At 42.3% G+C, this 16539-nt stretch overlaps 1 protein-coding gene across 6 annotated transcripts in view; it reads left to right on the plus strand.

Moving 5' to 3' along the window:
- Window positions 1-16539, plus strand: part of DLG2 (discs large MAGUK scaffold protein 2) — a 1462668-nt gene that overhangs the window by 530173 nt on the left and 915956 nt on the right. Inside the window, exon 1 of one of the 6 annotated variants that reach the window (XM_034759058.1) lies at window positions 5258-5646. The exons of 4 other annotated variants lie outside the window; for them this stretch is intronic. In XM_034759058.1, the coding sequence (XP_034614949.1) occupies window positions 5545-5646 (102 nt within the window). In that variant the 5' untranslated portion in view covers window positions 5258-5544. Of the gene's footprint in view, window positions 1-5257; window positions 5647-16539 lie in introns of those variants that run through there. One more of the 6 variants, XM_034759049.1, reaches the window with a different exon arrangement.

Below are 16539 nucleotides of genomic sequence, written 5' to 3' on the forward strand. Positions count from 1 at the left end.
TACAAATAAGGGTGAATATCTGGAGATGCTTTGTGAACTAGCCCGGGGTTTTTCTAGGGCTCTGTATGACATAGCATGGAAGCCCTCTTGCTAAATCTGGACTAGATATGATCTTCTCAAATGTTAAGGATTAGGTACAGGCACTTTTCACTGGGGGCTGGGAGTGCAGGTGGACTTTACAAGCTGGATGGACTGATACACAGGGCACGGATTACTATTCCTTGCAAATGCCCAAACTGGCATAATTTTTTCTAAATATTACTGTAAAACAAGCTCATGCATCCCTTTTCTCATAGGTACCAGATGGCCTCCACCTTCTCCACCCACTGTTAGCTCTCTCTGGCTGCCTCTTTTACACTATCCTCCACAACTCTTTAAAAATATTGCATCCATGCTTTCTGCTATCTGTATTATCAGACTGCCGTTTGCTGTACAGTGCTAGGTAACACTAGCACCCATGGTTTTATATGTTGAATGGCCTCTTGTGTGGACAATACGTGGAGGACTGGAAATGTTTACTCTTTGCCAAGCTGGAGGTGGGGCAGGGAAGGTTCTAAACAAGAAGCTCTACAGTGAAGCAGGAAAAGAGAGTAGCTTTATGGGTGGTGCTATTTTATTTATTCTAATAAAATTCCTGATTGAGCGTTAGAAGAAAGTCACTCTTTCTGTGATCCTTTCCCGTCGTCCCGATGATCTCATCTTTCAGTCTCCTGATCTTCTTTTCCAGTAGTGCTCTTAACTGATGCTTAATGTGCAGTATATACACCCCATTTTCTGCATTGCTAGAATGAACATTTTGTCCTTGCCTTCTGTCACTTCTGGATCTGTTGACAATGAACAGAATGACAGCAAATGGTGACTTAGAAGGGAACACTCTGAAGATGGAAGCGGCAAGAAGAAACTCTCTTAATTATAAAATGTTATTGGAGAAAAGAGGTACATAACTCCATGGCAGTATGTGCACAAATCGTAGTCTAGACTGCGCACATAAAGCATGAGGCAAAGAATCTTTTGCTCTAAAATAGGTAAAGGAAAATCTCTGTTAGCTGTCTCCAGTAGTCCCCAGCTGCTAGCACAGTAGTGTAGGAACAGGAAGAGGGGATTCTCTTCACCTCCACAAATAATATTTTGGGTTGACCTGAAGAGGAGAAGAATGACTGTCTTGGGGAACAAGCTCAGATAATGGCACTGGATGCTTATTCAGCAATCTGATAGCTGCTGTACATCCTGACTAGCTGGGAGAGATAATAGCAAATAAGAGAGGTGTACTTCATTGTGGCAGGAGTTGCAAGTAGGATTTTTTTGGGGGAGAGGAGGGTTGCAAAATGCAGCAGATATGGGGAATTTATTAGTTGTATGGTAACATCTTCAATATATGTTCCTCTATTAATCTTTTCAAAGAGAGTATATGGATGTACATTTTTTTTCCCAAGAAACCTTGCTCCTGCAATCTGACTCTGATTTAAATTCTTTTCCCAGCAATTAGCAATTTACTTCTGTTTCACTGATGGGTACTACACAAAGTAATAATAGAGAAGGAACTTTGGGCAATCGTGGTTGTATGGCAACTTGCTGTGGGTGGTTGTCACCTAATTGAAATAAATTTCTTGGCCATTTGTGATGTGAATTATTATTATTCCAATTTGCCACTAGAACGAACCTACTTCTAGTTACGCTAGAGGATATTTCTCTGTGACTTTCCCAAATGACCATGCATCAGATAACACTTTTTTTTTTTTTTTTTTTTTTTTTTTAGTTAAAGAGGCAATAAGATTGAGTGAAGGGCAATATTTCTTGTCTTGTGGAAGCCTGTGACAATCACTATTTGAAACATCTTAACATTAAATAAAATCACACGTGAAATGTGTTTTGGCTGGAAGCCTGTTACATTTTTAGGATGAGGAACATTAAGCAGGGAGGGGGGTTGAACAAATCAGTGTGTCCTCTCTCCTGGAACTGCAAACCTAAGCAAGTAGATCCAAAATTCCCCTGAAAGACGAATAAATGGCCTCTCTTTCATCTCCCCACCTCTTCTGAGTTGAAATAAAATGCAGGCAGTTTTAACTAGGGTTTGTGCAAATTAATTGAAGATCGTGATTGTGGGTCTATTTTAAATGAAGATGTCATGTTTAAAATACTTAATGGTGCAGATGCAATGTGTTCTTTCTAAACGGAAATAACTATTGGGAAGAATTGAGAGCGTTACTGATCACTTAAATGTCTCAGCTGAGTGGGTATTAGAACTGTTAAAACAAATGCATCATTTTCTGAAATTCTGTAGTAGTGTCTCCTCCTAAAAATATTGCCAGATTAGTGCTTATCAGACCAGTAATGCAGTGTGCTCACACCTTCAGGTAACAGTGTGATTCATTTTTTTTTTTTTAATGATAGTGGCTGCTAACTGTAACTATGGAATGTATTGTCATGGAAACCACACTTTTCTAAATTTACACCGGTGCTGGTGATGAGAGAGACAGGACTTGAAAGAAAATCTGTTTAATAATGAGACAGCAAGGCTGGGAATAAACAGATCAAAGATTCAGATATTTTTATGAGCATTTGTCATAACATGTATTCTAAATAGGGTCAAGCAATATTTCATAGCTAACCATGAGGAAAAGTTGGAAAGAAGTCCTGCTTTTGTGTTACTTTGGAATAATAGGTCAAACAGAGCATGGATTATTGATGTTTGGTCAAATAGCAGCTCTATAATAAACTCCCATGTGATCTAATGTGGCATATAAAACACATTTCAAGGCTGTGTGAAATCAAACAATGGCCAGAGTGAATTGAGGACAGTGAAGTTTTAAAATCTGTCATTTGCAAGAAAATCCTTAAAAAAAAAAAAAAAAAGTTAGGACTTACGATGGGAACTGGGTTGTAATTTTAACTATGGAGCAATTGATGCTGCTCCATAATACAGTCTTTCTGATCAATTTTGTATCTAAGCACTTTTAATACACACTACTGTAGTATCTAGGTTCCCTGTATGCAAACTGGGAAACCTCAGTCCTATCCTTAAGGAATCAGAACTAATAAATGTAAAATATTATTGTATCAAATCATGATTAGTTTATAAGTGAAGAAAACTTCTAAAAGGAAAAGTTAGTGATCAAGGGTATTAAAAAAACAAAATCCATACTGTTTAAGAAACTAAATCCTTTTGTTACCTGGGGTTTTGCTGAACTTAAAACTTTTGGTAACTTTACTGTTTGTGAGATGGTGTTCAGGAAATAAATCAATGGGGACACTGCCATCCAACCGATAGATAATTGATGCAAGCAGGCAAACAAGTGCTTTTACTCAAAGCTTCTACTTTATTTAGTCTCCAGCACTTGCACGCATCTGCAACTGGTTAGCAGAGCTCCCCAAAGCACCCTTCAGATTCATATTTATCCAGGGTCTATAAGAGGTCTTAAGTGGATAACTATAGATGTCCAGTGGCCAGCCTTCCATCTGCAGGGGAACTGGAGAGATGTCCAAGCATTCAAGTGTCCCCGAGCTCATATTTCTTCCTCTTTATATCCAATTTGTCAATATTACATAGCTTGCTCATAAGTCCCTCCCTCCCTCCGTTGAACAGAACTAAATTAAGGGTGGGGATTTCTAGCCTGTCAGAGAGGCAGGGGAACTTTCCATCAGTTAACCAATAGTAATAGTTAACTATTGCCAGACTTTCCATCTTGCAAAACTGCATGATTCGGAGAAATAAGTCAAGTCAGGAGAGCATAGGGTCATGTTCACTCCTCAAGGTTACTCTCACTTCACTCTCCTCTCCTGGTCTGTTAGTTGTGCTAAGGCCTCCTTTTAGCTGATTTCGGCAATAAGCATAACAACTGGTATTCCAGCTGATGGCAGTGGTTTAAGCATGTTACTGGGCTATCAAAAATCTGCATCTAAACTTTCAGATTTTTGGAAAGCGGGGGGCAGGGGAGTGGTAAATTACATAGGAAAAAATCCAGTTCTGTACTTATTTATTTTTAGTTATTGTACTGCTCCCTTTACATTGTGGCCTCCAGTCAGCATAACGATATAGAGTTAAAATATAATCTAGTTACAAATTCTCTAATATTTACTCTGAGAATTCGATGAAGCACATCCATATTTGTTCTTTCATTTGCCATAAGTGTTTCTATAGTCTGTGAAGCACATTCTGTGCTCACTTTAGCCTGGTCCCTCGCAGAAAATATTCCAATCATCTCTTCAGAATACACCGACAATTGTCAGGGAAACAAACTGCTCTCATTTAATCAGAAAGAGCTCATAGTGTGATGAGCAGAGCCTCATAAGTTACAAATGGTAAAGTCAAGTCACTATTTAAACAACTGCTGGGATTATTTCACTGTCAGCTGTGAAAGTGTTTAAACTGCCTTCTTCCCCCTTTTTTCTCCTTCTTGCTTTTTGTATTTACACTTTTTTATTCATTCAGCTTTTAACATAAAGTTAAAAAAATTACAGCTATCAGATTGACCATCCACATGATTCATTATACATTTTGATCCGTCACTACTGAAATTGAGGAAATACGACCGCTGCTAGCTATTACTACAGCCAAAATATTATAGTTCCCCTAACCTCCTGTAATGGTTAAATTCCTGACATACTGGAGGCTAATGGGTAGAATATGTTTAAAGGTTATATTATTGAATTATAGCTGCCTCATCTGTAGGTATAGTACTTCAAACAGAGTTTAAAGGGATGTTTGGGTTTTTTAAGCTTCATGCTGGTTCGTTTTCCATGTAGCTTCATGTATTTTTTTTTTCAGTGTCTCCTGCAATCCATCAGACTGTCTATTTGAAAATTTGTGCCTGGAGAAAGCTCCCATGTGGCAGGCGAGGATTGGGTAAATGCTACTTGTAACAGTGTTTTCTCCCATTGCAAACTCCAGCAGCTGAGATTTTCAGCTTTGAGTACAGTTTGTTTCATGCTGAGATTCATCTTTTTGGAGAAAGCAAAGGTCGTAGCTCCTATGAAGTTGAAATTCAATAGATCCTTTTTCTGGGGGTTGGAGGAGAGGGAATCCTTATTGGAATGCATATTGATAAAGGCTGAAGATTGTGTCTTGTTAGATAAGTAGTTTTTTTGTTATTTGTTTTTCCCCTCCCCACAATGACTATGTATTGCAGCAACTCACTGGCTTTTTACCAAATCAGGAGCTGCAGTATTTTTCTTCCGATGGAATAATTTCAGCCCACTTGAGCTAGCATGACAATCTTATGTGATTGTTATGAGTAGGCGTTTATATCCTTTTACATGCTAATACTGCCACACCTGCTATTCCCCCTCATTTCCATTTTTTCCCTTCAATGTAAAAACTAATTTCCCAGTGGAAGGGAAACCCTGAGATTCATGATCAATGCTGCATCATTGATTCATCAACAAAGAAGGGGATGGCTGAATGGGACACAGGTAGAGATTCAAGCAGGCTGCTTCCGACTAGCAAGAGAAGATAGCTGTTGAGCAGCATATGTTGCCACTCCATGTGCCGTATCAGCTACTTGTTTTTATCTTTCAGTAGGCTGCTACTACTGCAGCACTAAAGGAATGTGCCCTATTGTTAAAAATCCTGACTGCTTTACACCAATGATTTGCCACTGCAAAGTTGCATGCACCAACAACACTTTATCGTTGATGTTTGGATGCAAGGTAGGACACGGTTAATATATTTAAATGCATGTTGTAACTCCTTTGATTATCTGTGCTATTTTATTTAATGCCTGAATAGGGATATAGATAAGATTCAGAGCAAATTGGAATTTGTTGGCTATATGGTAGGGCTTACAGTACTGATACATTTCAGATGTTATAGGAAATCCAGAGTAAGAAAGGGTTTCCTTTATTTCTACAGTAGTACAAGTACAGATTTACATAGGAGAAACAATTGGATTATAGAATTTGTTTTAGACTTAACTATGTACTTGGCTAACAAAGGTAACTAAATCATTAATCTCTCACTTGCCCAGCTTCGTTGCATTTGAAATGTATACCTGCTATTCTGAATTCCTGAACTAAGTAGAAATGTATCTACTGTTTTCATTGATGTCGGTGATGATGCTCCTAATGAGACTAGAAATGATGAAGTATGCAGCTCTGCACTTCTGTATAATAAATAAAGTAAGCCCATAAAACCTTTAAAAGTCTGCAGAAGGTGACAAATGCATATTTAAATAAATGTTTGCTTTTTGGGCTGGACAATCAATTAAATTTAAGAGAGAAATTCAGTCAAAAGGTGGCGTAGTAATCCAGAGAAGTTCATTTTTGGCTCTATAAAGGAATCCCACCTCTAATTTTGCAAAGAAGGTGTTGGGTTGGGTTTTTAATTTTTTCCTTAAAGAAAATTTTGATTTTACATTTTCTTGTACCCATTTTTGCTCATTATTCTTTTTCTAAAATAATTTAATAGAGATGTCTTGTTAACACAAGACTTATTAGCTTTGGAAAAAATAAGTTTCGTTCTTGGATCATTTGAGCATCCACCATGGAATTGTAGGGAGTGCAGAATTTTTTGCCAGTTCCCATGCACAGCTGTCTGTTAATAATTATGCAAATAGTTTTAAAGCTGTTCTGTTCGTTAAAAAGTACAGTGATCAAATAACTACTTGGTGCTACTAAAAAGAGTTAAGATCACAGTTGAAGGATGATTACACCTGCATGGATTTTTCAATTCTCATAAATGGCTGTGTCCATTGAAATATGCCAGTGCAAGAAACCTCAAACCTCATTTAGAGTAGCGACACAACATTACTTTGGAGTTACCATGAAATAACAAAAAATGTTCTGAAATACCAGGTAGTAACTCCATATAATACTGTCATAATATAGATGAGCTAGTATTTCTAAATGTAAACTAAAGGCTAATGACAGTTAGATTACCTAAAGATTAAGAATACCGTATCAAGCATAGTATAGTTTTTTAAAACTTAATAATAACCATTTACAAGTGTTGGTGTGTCTACCTTTCTACCTCCATACATGTTTTCTTGGTATTTAAGGTGTTGCCCAGCATGGGAAAACCATAATCACCCTGTTCTTATTCCAAACAAAACTGAAAAGACATAAAGGTGCTCTAATTTTAATTGCTGTGTCATGATGCCACTAATGATGTGAACAGTGTTGACAGTTTAACAATTTATAAGCCTCTTCAAATTTCTTCATAAAAGCAATTAATGCTTCTTTTTCATTTTAACTTCAAAACTGATTGTGAGTGTTAAATTATAATTTAATAAAGGTGAATTATTAGTCAGGGGAAATTAAATGCAAGCCACCAATCTAATAAGGTAGGCCAACGGCCTAGGGACCAGCATCCAATTTGTATTCCTGCCCGTAAGCATGATTTTCAAAGGATGTTCTTTGAGGCACTTAAGCTCTTTCATGATTTTCAGATCCTGTTACGAAGCAGGAGAATAAAATTAATTTTATTTGTTTAGAGCTGCAGGCTTATTACTTAGTCACAGTATGGTGTTTTTACTTTAAGAAACCACATTATGAATGAATAACTTGGGGGGAGGGAGAGAGAGAGAGAAGAGGATGGTGATGCTAAAGAATGATGATGATGATGAAGAATGATGCTAAGGAACCTAAGTGTAATGACTTGTGTTGAACTCACCCTAGACATGTCAAATTTGTACTTTCTTGACACTGTTACCAGACGGTGTGTAGTACAGTGGTAGACATACAGATATTTGACATATCACTGGCTCCCCTTTTTGTATCACAGCGAAGACCCCGTAAAATCCCCAATGTACGAAAGCAGACCGCTTTGCTGCTCTCTGAGCATATTGTCCATTTTAATGGTGGCTCATATTTAATATTTGGAATGGTTGGATTATTTCGCAAGGGTCAGGTATTCCTGGTTCACTGTATTTAAAATAACTTTCTGCTTATCTCACTGGGCTGATAAGGATAGAACACAGTAATTCGATGAGAGAACGCCTATTGGATCATAAGGTCAGTTTCTTTACCAATATTGGGTGTAGTCCCTGAGAGAGGACATACCATGTCAACGTTTAAGAGCATGGCTAGAAGTTTGTTGCATGTTCCTCAAGTCTATGGTCTGCATTCTCTCCTAGATCTAATTGGATCGGGACTAAAAGAGCAGGAGAACTAAAGGGACAGCCCAGAGCCCGCAACTCAGCCAGGAGCCCCCTCCCACACTCTGAACCCCTCAGCCCCACCCCCTAACCCAGAGCCCCCTTCTTCACTCCAACCCCTCATCCCTGGCCCCACCGCAGAGCCTGCACCCCCAGCTGGAGTCCTCACCCATTCCCATCAGCAAGGACTCACCTTGCTCTTTTTGCCCCAAAGCTGCTGCTCCTCCCCCTCCTTTTGTTCTCCAGCCCACCTCTCGGCGTAGGCTATTTTTCTTTTTCAAGTCACTTCGCTTTGGGCTCATGGTTTAAAGACACTCCTAGTTCTTTATATTTAAGGGGATGGATTGTTGCCATTCCCAACTGGATCTGGTTTTTGGAAAAGTGTTCACTTATGCTGCATAAATCAGGAGTAGCTCCAGAAGAGTCTAGCATTAGTGATGTGAAAGATGATCTCTTTTTGGAACACACGATTAATCAATTTACAACAAAAGGTAAAATCCCAGACTCGAGTTATGTTTGTGTGATGAAAAAAATGGTTTTCCATTATCTCACCATCATAAAAAAAGTCAGTACTCCAGTATATACTGTTCTTTCAAGAAGAAATTCAAAGTTCAGGCAAATATCTCCGTGCTGTAAAATAAGCAGGTCAAATAGCGAATCAGAGTATAGCAAATATATACTGAATAGAGACAAAGAAAAATCTCCTCTCTTAAAGACTGTGCAAGTTCCAAAACTGGAATGTTCCTAACACTTTTTATTTATAGCTTTGTGCCCTAATGTTAGTGGGGGCATGGTCTCACTGTATTGTGGGGAACTTCCTGGCTTATACACTACCCCAGTGGAATTGGCTAGTGAAAGGATGTGAGTCCTCGCTCCCACTTCCTTTACCTAGAGGCCTGCCTGACTTCGGACTCCCCTTCTGCTCTCCTGTGTGGCAGAGTCCTCACAACCCCGACAAGGCTGGGCCCAGGATCTCTAGGGAGCTCAACCCCCGGGGGTTAGGGTGTCCCCACTGCAGGGTACTCTCTTGGCTCTGGATGCTTCCCTGACCCACTGATCACTGCATATAGATCAACAAATATAATTTAAAAACATAAGGAAAAAATGAGAAAGGTTAAAGGAAAACACATAACCCTACTCTGTGGCACGGGGACATCACAACCAGCCATCTCTGGAATGTAAGGGAAGTTCACAGTCTGTTTCTCACATGTGCCAGGCCTCCCTCCTGGGCCCTGGCTGTGCTGCAGGCATGCTGCGGGTCAGATACTTGCTCTGGTGGAGGCCACATGTCTTCAGGCTTTGGGTGGCAGGAACCTTCTTCCCAGCATCAGCCCCCCCCGTCGGGGTTATGATCCCCCTGCAAGGCCCCTTCGCTGATGGAATCTCCCTGCGCTGGGCCCTCTGCCCAGTTCCTCCCCCCCCCCCATATTCCCCAGCTGTAGGGTTGCCAACTTTCTGATTGCATAAAACTGAACGCCCTTGCCCTGCCCCTTTCCTGAGGCCCCGCCCCCCACCTCACTCCATTTCCCCCCTCTCTCCGACTCTCGCTCTTCCCCACCCTCGCTCATTTTCACCGGGCTGGGTTTGGGATGTTGGAGGGGGTACGGTCTTTGGGCTGGGGGTGTGGGTTCCGGGCGGTGCTTATCCCAGGTGGCTCCCAGTAGCGGCGACATGTCCCTCCGGCTCCCAGCCAATGGGAGCCATGGAGCTGACATTTGGGGCAGTGCGTGGGCAGGGGGAGTGCGCAGAGCCCCCATGGTTGCCCCTGTGCCTAGGTGCTGCAGGGCCATGCAGGCCACTTCCAGGAGTCACATGGAGCTGGCCACTGTGGCCAACCAGACTTTTAGCAGCCAACTGGACTTTTAGCAGCCTGGTCAGCAGTGCTGCTGGAACTGCCAAAGTCGCTTTTCAGCCGCATGTTCCAATCAAAAAATGGACGCCTGACATCCCTACCCAGCTTCTCACTGCAGCTGGCTCTGGAGTGCCCCAGCTTCAGCTCCACTCTGCCTCTCTGCTGTTGCTTTGCCTCCAGCACAGCGCCCTGGGCTGCCTCTCTGGCTTCTCTGGTTCTGGTTGCTGCAGCTCTGCTCCCAGCGTGGATCTGCTCCCAGGACTGCTTCTTTAGCCCCGCTGCCTGCTGCTCTCTCCTGAGCTCAGCATCGTTCTGGACCAGGCAGCCCCAGCTTATACGGAGGGTGGGACCCCGGCCTCTTGACTCCCTCATTAGCCTGCCTGCCCTGTCAATCAGGCTGACCTGGAGCCCCTGAGGACTCTCTCAGGGTCCTGATTTCCCATCGGCCCTTCCCCTTTCTTTTGGTACTGGGAGCTAGCCAACCAACCCCCCAGGAAGCACTTTAGTAAGCGGCTAACAGTCCCCTTATACTAAGTTAGAACCAGAGTCTTCAGGTGGGTAAGAAAGGAAGTTTTTGGGTCTGCACCATCATAACCCATTTCTTGCTTTTATAGTTTGCTGATTTCTAACAGGGGGCGCCATGGGGAGTTTTCTGGAGAAAGGGCGGGGTGTGGCTGCTGGTACCTTTTTGAGAACATGTGCGCAGTGGCCTAGCTATACTATATGTGACATGGATATTCCTGAGAATGGAATAATCTGTGTGGCATGCTGGACAACCTGAATTCTGGGCCTGTTTTCATGGTAATTGGTACGTGGCTTGTGTTTGGCCAGTTTTACGGACTGTTACTTTCAAAATGCAAAAGGGTTCAAAGTAATATAATCCGAAAGGCAGGACAGCTTCTCTGGGTCTTAGGTACTTATATTGTCCCCCTGAGTGCAGTGTCTGAGTGCACCTCAGTTTTCAGTTTATTTATCCTCAGAATGCTTCTGTGAAGTAGGAAAGTCATTATACGGACAGGGAACTGAAGCACAGAGACTGTACCAGATTTTTAAAGGTATTGAGGTGCTAAAACAAGCATCCAGGTACCTAAAGGGATTTTCAGAAATGGCTAAGTACCTAATTCCCATGGTCTCGCACATACAATCGGCTGGATCAGGGGACTGAACCTCATAGATTCATAGACTTTAAGGTCAGACGGGATCATCATGATCATCTCGTCTGACATCCTGCACATTGCAGGCCACGGAACCTCACCCACCCACTGCTGTAATAGACCGCTAATCTCTGTCTGAGTTACGGAAGTCCTCAAATCATGGTTTAAATACTTCAAGTTACAGAGAATTCACCATTTGCACTAGTTTAAACCTGCAAGTGACCCATGCCCCATGTTGCAGAGGAAGGCAAATAACCCCCAGGGTCTCTGCCAGTCTGACCGGGGGGAAATTCCTTCCTGACTCCAAATATGTTGATCAGTTAGACTCTGAGCATGTGAGCAAGACCCACCAGGCACCTGGGAAAGGCACCTGGGAAAGAATTCTCTGTAGTAACTCAGAGCCATCCCCATCTAGTGTCCCATCCCTGGCTGTTGGAGATATTTGCTGCTAGCAGTCACAGATTGGCTACCTGCCATTGTAGGCAGTCTTGTCATACTATCCCCTCCATACACTTACTTGTGTCTGCCAAGTCCTAGGGTAGTACCCTAATCACAGTATCATAATTCCCCTACAGTTCAAATTATGTCTATCACATAAGAGTAGATGGCTTAGGCCTCAATTCAGCAAAGCACTGAAGCACATGCCTAAGTCCCATTGAAGTCAATGGGACTTAAGCACATGCTTAATTGTAAGTATAGGCTGCAGTACCTTGCTGAACTGGGGTCTTTAATAAGTAGTTTAATGTGGATGTACTGTTACCTCAGGCCTGTTAACATCTGTTGACTTTGTTCTTACGTGAAGTGCCAGTAATTATTTCTATTTGAGATACTTCTTATGCTGTCATTTGGTACATCTCTTGACTCTTATATACAGGTGATGTTTTGCTTGTTCACTTTTTTCTGTGTATCTTGTAAGAAAATGTATTAGAAATTCCAGCAAAAGATGCACATGGGCCTCTTATTAGCTGAGTTTGATGGAAATTTTGAGGAATTGTGCTTTCCTTTTTATTTAGGGCTAATTTGTGTCTGGCCATAGCACAGTTGTGGATGGCAGAAACCTCTCCCCGCTCCTCCCTTGCCCATGCAAATTTATTACCTGCAGCACTCTGGGAGAGCAGTTGAGTCCAGCCATAGATTGTGCATTTCTTTTTTTCACCACTGCTCATCTAAGCAGAAACGTCCAGCTAATGCTAAACTCTCTCGCTCCTCCAAAGGTGCAAAAGCCCCAACATGGGACATTCGGCCAGTTTGTGCTAAGACTTACATATGTGCTTAGCCTAAAGCACATGAGTAGTCAAATCTAACTCAAATGAAGCCTTTGATTTCCCCCAACATTGTGCACTCAATATGCTCTTCCTGATCAGGAGGTTGGTAGACTCTGCCCCCCACTACTATATTTAAATACCTTCCTAGATAGTACCTAAAAATAAAACTAGCAGAGTAACACATGGCAGATTAATCTGTAAATCTGAAGTTGCAAGCTTCTCTTGGTAGAAGTCATTTTCTTTAATGTCTGCACCACAAGCTGGTCAACTCAAGAGTGTTAGAATAACGGGTAATAAAAGTAAACTTTAAATAACTGAATAAGAGTTTGATTTGTGGAATCTCATGGAACTATCCAAGGTGGCTTATGAGTGTCAGTTCTTACTTGTGAACATATTTCAGTTCTGATTTTGGGTGGTGTCTGGAAATGAGGTGGAGTGAGAATAGATATTCATGGTCACACCTGCTTCTATGGTCCACTATTGGAGATTGATAGATTGTATTCGGTTCCAGAATGATCTGAGGGAGTCATAGACTATCCGAATGAGTCCAGTGGAACATAATTGTTATGCATAGCAGATAACACACAGAGTGGTACCTGGATGCCTCCTTCCACATATCAACTTTGTTAGGTCAGCATGGTTTTTAAAAAACTGCTCAGCACCAGCTGTCGTTGCAGGGGAGAACACTGGATTGCCATAGCAGGAGACTGAGTATGATCAGCTGTGTCATAGAGGATTTGTGCATTCTTATGGAGAAGCAGCGCTAAAGGCAAAGACTTTTCTCTCTAGCATAGAATCCATGAAAGCTAACGTGTCTCAGCTGGCTATGCCGCTTGTTATGAGGTATTGCTGAATTTTCTTAGATAATGGCAATTGGGTACAGACTGAGGTGGTATTAACTTACAGAAATGTAAAAAGGGATGCCTATTCCCTAACATAACTTAAAAATACATTCTAAGTGCAGTGGTACAGTCTAAGGTAGATCAAGTGAGCCAGGCAGTGTAAACACTGGCGAACAATTCCCTCCCACTTTCAAATGCCTGCAGGGAAAAGATGAGCTTTATGATGCATTCTGAAGGTCAACAGGCTCAGGCTCTCTCAGACTGAGGGGAAGTGAATTCCAAAGTCAAGGGGCCCACATGGGAACACCCTGCCAGCAGCCCTCTTGTCATATCTGTAGGGCTCCAGCTTGAGTGCCTGTGCTGATCTCAACCATAGTAGTGTGATATAAGCAGAGACAATTGTTCAGGTCCTAAGCCATTAATGGCTTTAAAGAGCAAATCCAACACCTCATACTTCGCCGAGAAACCCACATGAAGGCAATGTGGATCATGGCACGCTGGTTTAAGAGGGTTGTGGGAAGACAAAGTGGGCAGATGTTTTTTGTGCTTGCTTCAGTTTCCATGCTGTTTTAAGGTGTAGCACCATGTAGACTACTTTGCGGTATCGAATCTTGAGGTGAGAAAAGCATGGCTGATGGTTGCAAGTTCTGCATCCAACAGCTGCAACCTCCTGGCTGTACATAAATGGTAAAAAGCTGACCTGACTTGTCATTGCTGCTAGCTGCTCTTCTTGTAGCAATCTCCCCAGACCCCCCAGATCATGAACCTGACCAACAAATGGCAGAAAAGCTCCCTTAACCAAAGGGACAGATACAATTCATGCCATAGCATCTGGTTGCTTTCCTCAGCCATCTGACATTGCTTCAGTCTTGTCTGGATTGAGCTGACCCAGCTGGCTCTCAACCATGATCCAGTGTTGCCCAGACATCAAGTAAAATCATTGACTATTTTGGCTGGGTCAGGTGAAATGGAGGTGAAAAACTATGTGTTATCAGCATACTGAAAATACTGCCGACCATCTCTTCTCACTATCCTGAGTACATGTAAACAAGAGGGATGACCAGATAGAACCCTGTAGAATGCCACGTGAGAACGCCCTCAGAGAGGGGAGCAGTGTCCAATCGCTACCTTCTTAAGGATGTTCGCAAGGAAGGAATAGCCACTCTAAAGCATCTCCATATATCCCTGCTGTGACCCACAGGCAAGTCAACATGACCTCATGAATAATGGTGACATTTGGCCACTCGGGGGCGGTGGCGGGGGTGGGTGGGAGAGATTGAACTGGGAAGAAAGAATGGTACCATCAACGTCACCTGTAGTGTAACTTGTGATTCTGAATGCTTGCAGTTGGCAATCTTGCCTTCTGCAGAATTATTCAAGCTCTTGTCACCCCCATGCTTAATTACTTAACATTACTTTTGAAGTCAACCTGGCACCTCTAGATAGTGCTGAACGGCACCTCCGGAGTGGCGTGGGCCACTGAGAACACACATCTGTGCATGAGTCTCTGCTACTGGCTGTAACTCATTGCGTTGGTGATTACTTGGAGGTGTGGGGAAAATTCAGAATGCTTTGGAAGGTGGCTTCCTAAGGGGCCATCTCTCACTATATTCCATCATAGCAGACACAATTGGCTGTGAGGTTCATGAGGATGATTCTTAGGTTTGAACATGCTGTAGCCAGCAGCATTTTCAGCTAAAAATGTCTTTTTGCTTTTAGAAGTGACTCTTTGGCAGCCACTTGGTAGGGAGCTCCAGAGCACAATGAGGCCTATTGATTTTGTTCTTACTAATTAGTATTTTTTAATCTCCCTAACTAAATTCCTACCTGCCACCGCAGTAGGCACTATAGAAATTTTGACTGAAATGTCAAAGATGTTGTAGGCTAAGAAGCTTGCATATTCCTTTAAAAATAAATACTGTGGAGCTAGTAGAATTTGCAATTACTACTAACTAATGGGAGTGAGACAAACTTCTTCAATGGGAAGGTTATTCCAGAATTGTCTCCTTTGGGACTTCTTGCACCTTCCTTTGAAGATAGCTGGTGCTGGCTACTGTCAGAAACAGGAGACTGGAGTGGCTGGACCACAGGTCTGATCCAGTGTATAAATTCGTATGTTCCTCCCATCACAGCCAGCACACTTGTTGGCAGTTTCAGCAATGGAATATGATTTCCCCCCCTCCCCCTGCCGCCCCAAAAAAGTGCTGAGCACCCACAAATTCTGTTGAGTCAACGGGAGCGGAGTACTCTGTGTACCGCACCTCTTAAATATAAATTTTCTACCTGATGCAGGAGTAGTTGTCAGGCAACTACTCTTCTGTGTTTCTCTTGGGATGCAGAATATTAGTGACTTGCTGTGATCTTTCACAGAGACCTATTTGTTCTTGTTTCCCTTAATTTTATAATAATTCAGAAAATCCTGGCGTAAAGATAGACCTTTCACAAATGCAAAAATTCAGTTGAGGGGTAGAAGTGGATTAATATATGGGTTCATATGAGAAATACTGTAGCATTCAACTAAATCTATTGTTGAGGTTCAGCAGAGTTTTGTTTCCTTTTGCACTCATTATGTTAATACTGTGGAGGATTTACACCTATATCCTTCACTTCCAGGAAGGGATCGATGGTCTTGCGGTTAAAGCACTTGGGAAATAAATTGGAGATATCCCATCGCCTAGAACTGGAAGGGACCTTGAAAGGTCATTGAGTCCAGCCCCCTGCCTTCACTAGTAGGACCAAGTACTGATTTTGCCCCAGATCCCTAAGTGGCTCCCTCAAGGATTGAACTCACAACCCTGGGTTTAGCAGGCCAATGCTCAAACCACTGAGCTATCCCTCCCCCCCATCCTGGATTTTATGTTCCACTCTGTCACAGGTTTCCTGTGTGACTTTGGGAAAGTTACAGAGGGTCCTATGGCACTTTTAAGACTAACAGAAGTATTGGCAGCATAAGCTTTCGTGGGTAAGATCCTCACTTCTTCAGATGCAAGTAATGGAAATCTCCAGAGGCAGGTATAAATCAGTATGGAGATAACGAGGTTAGTTCAATCAGGGAGGGTGAGGTGCTCTGCTAGCAGTTGAGGTGTGAACACCAAGGGAGGAGAAACTGCTTCTGTAGTTGGATAGCCATTCACGGTCTTTGTTTAATCCTGATCTGATGGTGTCAAATTTGCAAATGAACTGGAGCTCAGCAGTTTCTCTTTGGAGTCTGGTCCTGAAGTTTTTTTGCTGTAAGATGGCTACCTTAACATCTGCTATTGTGTGGCCAGGGAGGTTGAAGTGTTCTCCTACAGGTTTTTGTATATTGCCATTCCTGATATCTGACTTGTGTCCATT

Source organism: Trachemys scripta, chromosome 1, assembly GCF_013100865.1.
Source record: "Trachemys scripta elegans isolate TJP31775 chromosome 1, CAS_Tse_1.0, whole genome shotgun sequence".
NCBI classification, from domain to species: Eukaryota; Metazoa; Chordata; order Testudines; family Emydidae; genus Trachemys; species Trachemys scripta.